Source organism: Schistocerca nitens, chromosome 8, assembly GCF_023898315.1.
Source record: "Schistocerca nitens isolate TAMUIC-IGC-003100 chromosome 8, iqSchNite1.1, whole genome shotgun sequence".
Lineage (NCBI taxonomy): Eukaryota > Metazoa > Arthropoda > Insecta > Orthoptera > Acrididae > Schistocerca > Schistocerca nitens.
The window spans coordinates 397,565,941-397,579,993 of NC_064621.1; the positions used below are offsets into that span (position 1 = coordinate 397,565,941).

General features: G+C 42.8%; 1 protein-coding gene across 1 annotated transcript in view; it reads left to right on the top strand.

Moving 5' to 3' along the window:
* LOC126199585 (uncharacterized) overlaps positions 1 to 12,830 on the top strand; it is a 33,333-nt gene extending 20,503 nt beyond the window's left edge. The window contains exon 4 of the mRNA XM_049936510.1: positions 12,696 to 12,830. Within this exon, the coding sequence (XP_049792467.1) occupies positions 12,696 to 12,830 (135 nt within the window). The remainder of the gene's footprint in view (positions 1 to 12,695) is intronic.
* The last annotated feature ends 1,223 nt before the right edge of the window (positions 12,831 to 14,053 follow it).

Sequence of the window (14,053 nt, forward strand, 5' to 3'; positions counted from 1 at the left end):
CCTTTGCTGTCTCTGACAGAATTACAATGTCATCGGCGAACCTCAAAGTTTTTATTTCTTCTCCATGGATTTTAATACCTACTCCGAATTTTTCTTTTGTTTCCTTTACTGCTTGCTCAATATACAGATTGAATAACATCGGGGAGAGGCTACAACCCTGTCTCACTCCCTTCCCAACCACTGCTTCCCTTTCATGCCCCTCGACTCTTATAACTGCCATCTGGTTTCTGTACAAATTGTAAATAGCCTTTCGCTCCCTGTATTTTACCCCTGCCACCTTCAGAATTTGAAAGAGAGTATTCCAGTCAACATTGTCAAAAGCGTTCTATAAGTCTACAAATGCTAGAAACGTAGGTTTGCCTTTCCTTAATCTATCTTCTAAGATAAGTCGTAGGGTCAGTATTGCCTCACGTGTTCCAACATTTCTACGGAATCCAAACTAATCTTCCCCGAGATCGGCTTCTACCAGTTTTTCCATTCGTCTGTAAAGAATTCGCGTTAGTATTTTCCAGCCGTGACTTACTAAACTGATAGTTCGGTAATTTTCACATCAGTCAACACCTACTTTCTTTGGGATTGGAATTATTATATTCTTCTTGAAGTCTGGGGGTATTTTGCCTGTCTCATACATCTTGCTCACCAGATGGTAGAGTTTTGTCAAGACTGGCTCTCCCAAGGCTGTCAGTAGTTCTAATGGAATGTTGTCTACTCCCGGGGCCTTGTTTCGACTTAGGTCTTTCAGTGCTCTGTCTTCACGCAGAATCATATCTCCCATTTCATCTTCATCTACATCCCCTTCCATTTCCATAATATTGTCCTCAAGTACATCGCCCTTGGATAGACCCTCTATATACTCCTTCCAACTTTCTGCTTTCCCTTCTTTGCTTAGAACTGGGTTTCCATCTGAGTTCCTGATATTCATACAAGTGGTTCTCTTTTCTCCAAAGCTCTCTTTAATTTTCCTGTAGGCAGTATCTATCTTACCCCTAGTGAGATAAGCCTCTAAATCTTTACATTTGTCCTCTAGCCATCCCTGCTTAGCCATTTTGCACTTCCTGTCGATATCATTTTTGAGACGTTTGTATTCCTTTTTGCCTGCTTCATTTACTTATCCAGTACTGCCTGAAAAAAGTTGCACAAATATTCCGTCAGAGTTGAATAAAACTTCAAAGTGGTGCAAAGACTGGCCACTTGTTTTAGATGTTTAGAAATGTAAAAATTTTGCAGTTCAGAAACCCAAACCAGTGAGTCGCAGCTAGAATAGGCAACTCATACATATACCTGGCTATAAAAATTTGTAAGCGTATGAAATAGAGCAATCACATAATCTCACTCGTAGGTAATGCTTGTGGCTTACTTGCAGTTCATTGGTAGCATACTAGGGAAATGCAAATCGTCCACAAAGGTGATTTGCATACAAAGCACTCGTGCGACCCATACTAGAATATTGCCAAGTCTGTGGGACCCGTAATGAATAGGACTAACACAGGATAGTGAACGTACACAAAGAAACGCAATACGAATGGTCTAGCATTTGTTTGACCCATGGGAGAATATCACCAAGACGCTGAAAGAATTAAACTCGCAGACTCTTTGAAATAGATACGAACTGTCCTGTGAAAGCCAACTTAGAAAGTTTCTAGAATCGACTTCGAGTGATAAATCCAGAAATACCCCTTCTGTCCAAAAGGTTTCGAGACTAGATTAAAAGAAAATGGAGAAACGCAAAAATGATGGTTTTAATGCTTCAGGTGTTCTACATAGACTGCACAACTGCACAGAACGTTCGTACAGTCACTTGAAAGTGTCAGGAAAGTCCTTTAGTTCAACCAGCGCGTGATATTGGCTCCAATGTCAGTTATTTCGCCAAGCGTTGACCTGCACTTTGTCGTTTTGTCATAGGTTCTACATCCACACTCCGCAAGCTACCGTAGGGTCCCTGTCGGAGGGTACAATGTACCACTGCTAGTCATTTCCATCCCCGTTCCACCTGCAAATAGAATGAGGTAAAAATGACTATCTGTATCCCTCCTTACGAGCCTAATTTCTCTAATCTTATCTTTGGCGGCAGTACAATCGTTCTGCAGTCAGCTTCAAACGCCGGTTCTCTAAATTTTCTCAATGGTGTTCCTCCAGCGATTCCCATTCGATCCCGAAACATCTCCGTAGTACAGTATAACCTCGTTAACACGAATCCGAAAGGACCGAAAAATCAAGATTTCGTGTTAAAAAATATCGTATTAGGTGAAAAACACAGATTTTAATACTATCATATAAAGTAGTGCAGTGATGCGTAAAACATTACAGCATCAATCACTTTACATTACTGTAGACTTATAACACTATAAGGCAAGGGAGGCTTCTGAGGCCGCTGTGCCGTATGTGCCGCTGTGCCGTATGAAAAATAAAGAAAGGGAAATCCAGCGAATTGTGCATAAACCATTTTTTCGGAATATGTATTTTCTGATTTGAAGAGGGCCTTTTCTCTGCGCGTGCTCTCGCGAGAGTTTTCTGAAGCTTGGAGCCAACTGCAGAATGGCACCATGTGTCCTCATAAGCGCTGTGTGAAAGGCTCGGCCGCCGGTTGCTACTCGCTTCTAAAGGTGGAGATGGAGCCACAGCTGGTCTGATTCAGAGCTTTACGTTCCTTCCGCCATCATCATCAGTGTTCTGCCAAAAGCCAGGTTTTCACTTTGTAGTTCTCCAGGCTGTCCGGTCTTCTGCCATCCTCTTCAGGTCTGATAATTTCCTCTTCCCTTTATGTCGTCTATCATCTTGTATCTCCTTCTTCCTCTCAGTCTTCTCCCACAAACCAATCCTTCCAAATCATCTGCTAGCAAGCACTCCCTTCTGAATGAATATCCCAAACAGTTCTTTTTCCTTTCTCTTACAACCTTCAGCAGACATCTTCTCTCACCAACACTTTCCAATACTCTTTCATTACTCACTCTTTCCATCCAGCTTATTCTCTCCTTCTCCTCCACATCCACATCTCAAATGTTTCTATCCTTCTTTGATCCTCTCGCCTCAGCGTCCATGTTTTTGCCCCATATAGTGCCACACACCAGACAAAACATTTGCCAAGCCTTTTCCTTAGGTCTTTATCTACTTTGCCACATAACAGTCTCCTCTTCTTGTCGAATGCCTCCTTCGCTATGGCAATTCGAGTTTTCACCTCCTGGTGACATCTCAACTCTTCAGTTATTGTGCTTCCAAGATATTTAAATGCACTTACTTGGCTAATGGTAGATTGTCCAATTTTAATATTGGACAGTCTACGTCTTGTACTGATGACCATACTCTTTGTTTTTGCTGCGTTTATTTGCATCCCATATTCCACACAAGCTTCATTCAGATCTTTGAGCATGTTATTCACTGTCCGATCACTTTCTGCCACTAATACCATGTCATCAGCAAATCTTATACATTCTATTCTCTTTCCACCAATACATATTCCTCTTTCCCCAGCTAAGCCTTTCACAATAATCTCTTCAAGGTATGCGTTAAACAACAGTGGGGAAAGGCAACAACCTTGTCTAACACCTCGTCCAGTGCTGCTTCCCTCCGACATTTTATTTCCAATCCTTACCCTTACCTTCTGGTGTAAATATAGATTCTGTATCAGTTGTCTCTCTTTCCAATCTACTCCTTTCCTCTTCAAAATATCCATCAGCTCAAAAACTCTGTCAAAAGCCTTTTCTAAATCTATAAAAACAGCAATGATTTCTCTACCTTTTTTCCATATATCTTTCCCCTATAGTTCTTAACAGGCCAATAGTATCTCTTGTTCCTCTTCCTTTTCTAAATCCGAACTGCTCCTCTGCAGTCCCTCTATCCAGCTTGCCATATAGCCTTCTATTCACCAGTCTCAGCAAGACTTAAGCTGCGTGAGAAATTAGACTGATGGTCCGATGCTCTTCACATTTTTTAGTGTTTCTCTTTTTCTCTGTTGGTATCATAACTGTTACAAGGAAGTCCTCAGGCCATTCCTCTTTGTCATATATCTCGTTACAGAGGTAGACTATTTCTTTTCTTGCTTTGTTTCCCAGACTCTTCAACAGTTCTCCTGGCAAATCATCAATTCCACATGCCTTCCTATTCTTCACCTCCTTAAGCGCCTTTTCTACTTCTGCTTCCAAGATGGTGAATCCCTTTCCATCTTCCGGCACATATTGCTCCTCTTCAACCTTAATTTCGCTTTGCATTTCATCCCCCTTATACAGACATTCAATATATTCTTACCATCCGTTCAAAACCTCCTGTGGTTCTTCTGCTAGAGTACCATCCGCTCTTTCTATTTCCATGTTATTCCTCTTTCTCTTACGTTCAAAAACTATCTCACTAGTCAATCTATACATCATTTCATGCTTTCCCTCTTTCTCCATTTTCTCTGTTTCGTCTCATTTCTGTTTCATCCATCATTTCCTTCCGCCAGGGAGCAGTAAAGTGCAGAACCTATAGAAGCACGATCTGCCATCTAGCGATCATGTTAGAATACATCGGGAGACAAATTCCTTGTAATCCAGTTTTACAAGCTTTCTGCAAGTTAATGCTAATGCATTCTTAAACTAAATTAATGCTTACTTAAATCGAATACAGAAATAATACACTTAAATATCGTTGTAAATAGCTGTACATAATTTGAATATAATTATGCCCCTAAGAGGCATTATTTCAATAATGGTATATTTCATAACAGCAGGGCTGTTGCTACAGAACAAAAACAATACTAATGTGTCCACCACCTGTTGAGCATCTGTTCTCCAAACAACAGTGTAGTATTTCTGTTTATACTCGTTATATTCATGTAATACAGTTCTGTACAAACTCATTGTAGTTATTGTGAGGTCAGGTAATTGACTATATATAGCTGTGCGCACAGTGTTATCTGTAAGGAAAAATTCAGATGATTGTGGAAATAGCAAACATGAATAAAATAAATGATTTATTAAAAACGGCATATAGCGACAGGACTCTCAGTGAAAAACATCAGGTAAAAAACATTAGGTAGGCTGCTCCCGAATCTGAATCTGCAGTACCAAACAAAAAATCGATGCTGTAAGTTCAATCCAGAAATTTACCAAAAGACCAAATGAATTTGTGGCTGTGAAGAAAGCAACACTGTTTTTTGTTTACCTTGTGCGTTATTTGGGGAAGATGTTCATTGGTGTAAGACCGGAATAACTGATATTGGTAATATGTGGTCGAAGATGAAAGTACCTGAAATGTCAAATCATCACATGAAAAATGTGCTTAGTCTTTCATTTCTACACATAACCATCATTCAGCATAAATTAGATTCGCAATATAGATAAACAACTGACAGCTACATCAAACGTGTAGAAAAGAATAGATATATATTGAATTTAATTGTAAACTGTATTCGGTTTTTTGGTGCTTTGAAACTGGGTCTCAAGGGTCACTATGAATCTGATACCTCTCGAAATAAGGGGGTTTTTCGTGAGCTAATTCAGTTCAGCGCGAAATTGGATAAAGGTCTTCAAGTTCATCTCAGTCAAGCATCAGTGTTCAAAGGCATTTCTAAGACTGTTCAGAACGAACTAACGCAATGCAGTTGGAAGTGTACCATGATAAAGTTCGTAGAGAGATAAAACCTGCTGAATATGTTGCAATAATCGTGGATGAAACTTATAAATGTGTCGTGCGAATTTCAATTGGTTATTGTCTTGCGTTATGTTGTTGAGGGAAAAACTGTTGAAAGATTTTAGAAATTTGTTAATCCAGAAAGTCAGAATCATACTATAGCTGAGAGTATTCTAAAAGAAATTGAACCATTAATTGGCGATGACCGTGCAAAACTAATAGCTCAGAGTTACGACGATGCAAACGTTATGAGCGGCAGGTCGAACGGGATTCTGAAATTAATTAAAGACAAGTACCCAAATGCAAACAACATACATTGTTATGCGTATCAGTTCAACCTTACGTCTGCGGCAGCTTCTGTTATTCGCAAAGCCTGCATCATTTTTGCACTCCTTCCAGGTATTTCTTCTTCCTATTTTTAACTCGCCACAGAGATCAAAAGCGTTACATAGCATTATTCAAAACAGCTTGCCCTGTGTGTGTGTCACGAGATGAAATAACTATTCGCGAGTAGTAAAAATGTTTCTGAAAACAGGAATTTTTTTTTACTGTTATTGAAACAAGTAAGAGCATAAAACTATCTTCAACTATTGAAAAAGTTGGTTCATACCAACAAAACTGCAAGATAATGAATTCATCTTCTATCATTTTTCTAAATGATAATGCCTCATGCAGACGTACTTTCTCTTCAGAAGAAGATAAATGAACCGATGAAAGCAAAGCGAGACATCCAGAACTTTGAAGCGGTAATGTAAAACATCAGAGATGACATTGACTCCACCCTCAACGAGACTAGTTTCGAAAATGACGAAACGATGCCTGCCAAGAAGCCACGAATTCTTGATGGGCATAAAAAAGAGCCGGCCACTGTGAGCGAGCGGTTTTGGCGCTTCAGTCCGGAACCGCGCTGCTGCTACGGTCGCAGGTTCGAATCCTGCCTCGGGCGTGGATGTGTGTGATGTCCTTAGGTTAGTTATGTTTAAGTAGTTCTAAGTCTAGCGGACTGATGACCTCAGATGTTAAGTCCCGTAGTGCTTAGAGCCATTTGAACCATTTTTAAAAAAGAGATGCTTTGGAAGCATGTGATACCATCCTTTCTGAAATAAAATAAGAAGGGCGCTGTTGTAATAAGTGTTTGTTTCTGTTTTCCTGTACGTTTTGTTTGATATAATATCTTATGAAATACACTACTGGCCATTAAAATTGCTACACCACGAAGATTACGTGCTACAGACGCGAAATTTAACCGACAGGAAGAAGATGCTGTGATATGCAAATGATTAGCTTTTCAGAGCATTCACACAAGGTTGGCGCCGGTGGCGACACCTACAACGTGCTGAAACGAGGAAAGTTTCCAACCGATTTCTCATACACAAACAGCAGTTGACCGGCGTTGCATGGTGAAACGTTGTTGTGATGCCTCGTGTAAGGAGGAGAAATGCGTACCATCACGTTTCCGACTTTGATAAAGGTCGGATTGTAGCCTATCGTATCGCGACATTGCTGCTCGCGTTGGTCGAGATCGAATGACTGTTCGCAGAATATGGACTCGGAGGGTTCAGGAGGGTAGTACGGAACGCCGTGCTGGATCCCAACGGCCTCGTATCACTAGCAGTCGAGATGACAGGCATCTTATCCACATGGCTGTAACGGATCGTGCAGCCACGTCTCCATCCCTGAGTCAACAGATGGGGACGTTTGCAAGACAACAACCATCTGCACGAACAGTTCGACGACTTTTGCAGCAGCATGGACTATCAACGCGGAGACCATGGCTGCGGTTACCCTTGATGCTGCATCACAGACAGGAGCGCCTGCGATGGTGTACTCAACGACGAACCTGGGTGCACGAATGGCGAAACATCATTTTTTCGGATGAATCCAGGTTCTGTTTACATCATCATGATGGTCGCATCCGTATTTGGCGACATCGCGGTGAATGCACATTGGAAGCGTATATTCGTCATCGCCATACTGGCGTATCACGCGGCGTGATGGTATAGTGTGCCATTGGTTACACGTCTCGGTCACCTCTTGTTCGCATTGACGGCACTTTGAACAGTGGACGTTACATTTCAGATGCGTTACGACCCGTGGCTCTACCCTTCATTCGATCCCTGCGAAACCCTACATTTCAGCAGGATAATGTACGACCGCATGTTGCAGGTCCTGTACGGGCCTTTCTGGATACAGAAAATGTTCGACTGCTGCCCTGGCCAGCACATTCTCCAGATCTCTCACCCATTGAAAACGTGTGGTCAATGGTGGCCGAGCAACTGGCTCGTCACAATACACCAGTCACTACTCTGGATGAACTGTGGTATCATGTTGAAGCTGCACGGACACCCACCCAAGCTCTGTTTGACACAACGCCCAGGCGTGTCAAGGCCGTTATTACGGCCAGAGGTGGTTGTTCTGGGTACTGATTTCTCAGGATCTATGCACCCAAATTGCGTGAAAATGTAATCACATGTCAGTTCTAATATAATATATTTGTCCAATAAATACCCGTTTATCATATGCATTTCTTCTTGGTGTAGCAATTTTAATGGCCAGTAGTGTGTATGAATTACCGACAAAATTCCGTAATACGTTCGATGCCACCATACTAAGCTTCTTTTGCCGCCGCCAATGGAATGCCTCAGCGGCCGCCACTGCCTAAAGTGACTGTAAAAGTACAAACATTCGCAAATTACACTGTTTTCTTGGAAAAAAAAATTCAAGCATGATTTTATGACGTTCACGCGAACGAAAATATCTTGTAATTTCACAGTCAACTGTAACTATACCGTCCGTAAACTCAGTAGTGACGTTAGATGTAGAAGCAGATCGTTCTAAACTGCCCAAGGCTGTGAACATCTCCTGACGAGCAGTCGGAATGGTGTCAGTATTCTTCTCCTCCTCCTCCTCCTCCTCACTTTCTTCTCACGACTCTTCTTGCACAGCTTTTGGCACATCAGATTCTTCTAACTCGTGGACATCTTCAGTGTTACTATCTCTCCAGGCTCTGTTAAAGCACTTCTGTCTATGATGTGACGGCAGGGAGTTCGAGGCTGCTGCGAAGACAGATACCAATTTGGGTTTACAGTACAGTTTCCAGCAGCACAAATGCAGCTCTTGCAAGCCGCTTGCGATAAGCTCTCTTCATGAGAGAAATGATGCCTTGGTCCAAGGGCTGAAGGTGCTTGTCGCGATTGGTGGAAAAAACTGAACCTTTATGTTGCTTAGGTTCAGATCATGGGCGTTACGATCAGTACATAAGTCCACCAGTCTGCTTTGAGCAACTATTCCACTGTTGAAACGAAGAAGCCATTTGCGAAATGATGTGCCGTCGATCCCAGCTTTTTTTATGGTGAGAGTAGACGCTAGGTAAAGTGACGATATTTATGTTTTTAAAACATACCGATAGCTCAGGGACAAAACTTCTCGTTGCCGTCCGCATTACATACGAGGGCAACAGTCACACGTTTTTTGCTGCGTGCTCCACTGTGACGCTTATCACCTTTTATCCCCATGGTGCGATTTGGAAAAAGTTTGTAGAAAAGTCCAGTTGCGTCCATACTGAACACATCACACGAGGCACGCTTTTCCCTCACTCTGATGTATTCATGCAACCAGCTGCTCGCACTTTCTGCATCAACTTCATCATAAATTTGTACAGATGAAATTGAATGTCTCTTTTGGAACCGTTACAGCCACCCAGCAGGAAAACTGAAATCTTCTATGCCTACATTTTTGGTAATTTCATTTGCTTTTGAGTGACTTATAGAGCCACTTAAAGGTATGTTAAATGTGCGCATATGATTGAACCATACTGGCAGTAACTTCTCGATGTCTTCATACTTGGCGCTACCAAGTCGTTTACATTTATCTCCGGAACCTGATGCCGTAGCACTAATGATTTTTTCTCGATTCTTAATTATAGTAGATAAAGTAGATTTGGAAATTCCAAATTACTCAGAAACACGGTCCACGTCACCTAGAATCTTATGCTTCACCTGCATATTTAGAGCTGTCTGTTTCCTCTCTGCCATGTTTCGCGTGCTACCTTTTGCAGATTTCTATCTAGGATTCTAACTCGATTTGGCTGCGACTAAAAGAACGCCTCGCATCGAACACGTTTCTAAATGTTAATGCACACATTTTTGAATTTATTTAAATGTACCGTACTCGCTGATTGTTGAGGTGTTAATCGCGGCTGCCGACCTAGAATACGTGAGAAGCGAGTCAGCAATGGGTAGTTAGCTTTATGGTTACATTTCTTGCATTCATTTCCGAAAAATATAACACTTCAAAGTACTGTAGCATCGGAAGTGGGTGTTACAATGAAATTTAATTACGCTAGGGATTGTAAAAGAGTTCGTAATTTGCCTTAACCGAAATTCTTATTAACGATAGAACTTTTCATAAGAAGTAATGCATTTCTGCCGGCGCCAATATTTTTTTCGTGTTAACCCCGAGTTCATCCTGCGCGAGTTCGCGCTTACAAGGTTATACTGTACTTGTGTGTTGTTCGAACTTGCCTGTAACAAATATAGCAGCCTGCCTCTAAACTGCTTCGATTTCTTCCTTCAATCCGACCTGGTCCGGATCCCAAACACTGGAGCAATACTGAAGAATGAGTCGCACTAATGTCCTATATGTGGTCTCCTTCCTCTTCGGTCACTTTCCTAAAATTCTCCCAATAAACTGAAGTCTACCATTCACCTTCCCTACTACAGTCCTTAACGTGCTTGTTCCATTTCATATCGCTTTGCAACATTACACCTAGATATTTAATCAACGTAACTATGTGAAGCTGCACACTGTTAATGCTGCACTTACTGGTAACACCAAGTTTCGTCACCCGCTATGATCTTTTCCATAAAAGAATAGTCCATGTTCCGAATTTCAGAAAGATCGCGGCAGGCGATCACGCATCGTTTTTTTGTTCGGGAGTCAAGGTGTGCAGGACAAACTTTGCACACACTTTCTGCTCTTCGAAACAGTATGGAGAATGTCTTGCTTGAACAGTTGGTTTAGAGATGTTCCTACATAGCGATTTGTGACGCAACAACGTTGACACACTACGTTCGCACGTCCACTACTTAAAAAAGTCTGCTCACAACCAACTGGCCTCATGCACATTTGTCGTTCACAGTTGTTAGTTCAAGATACCACCGTAGCTACTGTGCAGATACTGCGTATAGCCAGGAACAAGATCAGTCTAGAGACTTTTTGGACGGATGATGTTTACTACAACGCCCTCAGCATCGCACCCGTAACGATCGGGAGGGCAAGTTGTAATTACAACACGCACAGATGCGTTTAAGCAATCATTCCTCCCGCTTTCTATATGTGAATGAAACAGGAAAAAGCCCTAACGACTGGTAAATGGGTAGTACCCTCTGCCATACACTTCGGAGTGGTTTGCAGACTGTAGATGCAGACGTAAATGATGTTCTTTGGCAGCTGTCTAGCAGTGTAGAAAGTAGTATTTGTCCACAACATGAAGACCCTTCTCGCGGTGTCTGCAAGGAACGACACGGATGTGCAATGCCCCTGCATAACACTGAGGTGACCAAAGTCATGGGATAGCGAGATGCACATGTACACATGGCGGTACTGTCGCATACATATTGAAAACGCGGATTGGTAGTGGGAGCTAGACGCTTGGAACATTTCATTTCGGAATCGTTAAGGAATTCAGTATTCCGAGATCCGCAGTGTCAAGTATGCTGAGCAAATCAATTTTCAGCCAATGTCGTCTCTCACCTCGGACAACGAAGTGGCCTTCACTTAACGACAGAGAGTAGCGGTGTTTACGTAGAGTTGTCAGTGCTAACAGACAAGCTACACTACGTGGAATAACCGCAGAAATCAATGTGGGACGTACGACGAACGTATCCGTTACGACAGTGCAGCGAAATTTGCCGATAAAGGGCTATAGCAGCGGACTACCGACACGAATGCCTTTGCTATCAGTACATCATCGCCTGCAGCATCTCTGTTCGGTTGTGACCATATCGATTGGACCCTAGACGACTGGAAAACTGTGGCCTGGTCAGACGAGTCCCGATTTCAGTTGGTAAGAACTGATGGTAAGGTTCAAGAGTGACACAAACCCCACGAAACCATGGAACCAAGTTGTCAACAATGCAATGTGCAAGCTGGTGGTGGCTCCACAATGCAATGGACTGGGTCCTGTGATCAACTGAACCGATCATTGACTGGAAATGATTATGTTCGGATACTTGGACCGATCACAGACTTCAATTTTTATCGATCGCAATGCGCCATTTAACCAGTCCACAATTGTTCGCGATTAGTTTGAAGAATATTCTGGACAGTTCGAGCGAATAATTTGGTCATCCAGATTGCCCGACATCAACCCCATCCAACATTTATGGAACTTAATCGAGAGGTCAGTTTGTGCACAAGGTCCTGCACTGCCAACACTTTTGCAATTATGGACGGCCATAGAGGCAACACGGCTCAGTATTTCTGCAGAGGACAGCCCACGACTTGTTGAGTCCAAGCCACATTGAGCTGCTGCACTACGCCGGGCAAAAGGAGGATACTGGAAGGCATCCCATAACTTTCGTCACCTCAGTGTATGACTGCCACGAGGATGCGAGCGCTTTGTACTCCAAATTCAAAAATATTTCTTTGGCGCCCATCTACATAGCGAGAAATGATCATTGTAATAATGTAAGAGAAATCACAGCTCGCTCGGAAAAATTTAAGCGTTCGTTTTCTCTGCGCCCTGTTCGAGAGTGGAACGGTAGAGAAATAGTTTGAAGGTGGTTTGACGAACCCTCTGCCAGGCAGTTAATTGCGAATTGCAGAATAGTCACGTAGATGAGTTGTAGCGCAGACCCGTTCCCGCAGTGCTGGCACCATTACCCGTGTTTTGTGAGTATACGAAGCGGACATGTGGCGAAAATATGGGTAGCGCTCGGAGACAAATTGATATCTTCTAACTAGTGGCGATTTTCTCCGCTGCTGGCAGCGCTAGGAAGAAGGGTCTTCCTATCGTGGACAGATGGTAGTGCTTTGCAGCTGTGCCGCAGGTGCTACACGTGTTGTGGTTGTTTTGGTTGTTGTTGCAGCAGCTAGACCTGCACCCGCTGTACTGGGACGCGGCGCTCAGCTACTGGAGGGACGAGACGGGTCGTCGCGCCTTCCGCCGCTGCTCAGAGTTCTCCAAGCCGCTCGGCGAGGAGATGGACCGCCCTATGCGCTAGCCGGGCAGACTCTCCCACGGCACGCTTGTACGCACGCTAACGCAAACTCTTTATTTAAACAATATGTTCAGTTTCGGCACACTCAGGACGAATTTCATGTAATATTGTGCAATAAACACATGTGTTACCTGTATTATATTGTTAATGTAGCATCAGCGATCAGCATGCATGCGGATCTGGAGCATCGCTTCCACCTACTGCATCAGATCAGCTTGCGCTTCTGACAGCAGTACCAACATTGCAGCCACGGCACAGTAGCCTGATGCACCCAGAAGACATGGTCGTATGTCAATGTAATTTCATAGACGTACGCACATTCGGCAGGCATCTAAATGCTTAGAGCTGTATTTCTCAGTGACAGGTAGAATAGCCACCGGAGTGCATTTGCGTTGTTCGTGTTTAGTGTTGTTAGGGGGTCTGGTAGGGTTTGCGAGGGGTGCGTATAAAATAACGGGACTATTGCAGTAAAACATTTTATTTCAGAAAAATACGTATTTAGTTATTGTCACCCTCAAAATTCTTCCCTCTATCCCTACAACGCTTCATCCGAATTTTCCACTGATGGAAACACTGCTGGAAGTCTTCCTCTGTGAACTCCTTGATGCTGGTGCAGCTTTTTCTTTTACTGCTTCAGCAGACTGAAATCTTGTTCCTTTAAATGCAGATTTGACAATGGGGAATAGAAAAGTCACATGGTCCTAGATCAGGCGAATAACGTGGGCGGTCTGACACTGGGATGCTATACTTCACCAGAAACCTCGTAACAGACAACACGATATCAACCGGTGCGTTGTCTTGTTACGCAACCCATGAGTTATTTTTCCACATTTCAGGCCGTTTCTTTTTCTATTTTTTCACGGAATTCAGTAGGCACCTCAAGGTAGCAATGCTGATTAACAGTTCGACCTTCAGGAACTCAGTGAAGATACACAATTGCATGAATATCGAAAAAGCGCCATCGCTTACAATCTTGATTTGCTGATTCGCTGTCAGTGAAGAAGGTCCCTTCCAGTGCAAGGAGTGGCGCTTAGTTTCTGGATCATAAGTGAAAAGCCAAGACTGACAACATGTTATCACTTTTTCCAAGATATCAAGGATCATTTTCAGTGATATTCAAAGAGTCTGTGCAAACATTTTCACGAGTTATGTTCGATTGTAAGAATTTTGAGCATCAATTTCGCACACATTTTTCTCGTTGTGAACTGGTCATGTAAAATTTGCCT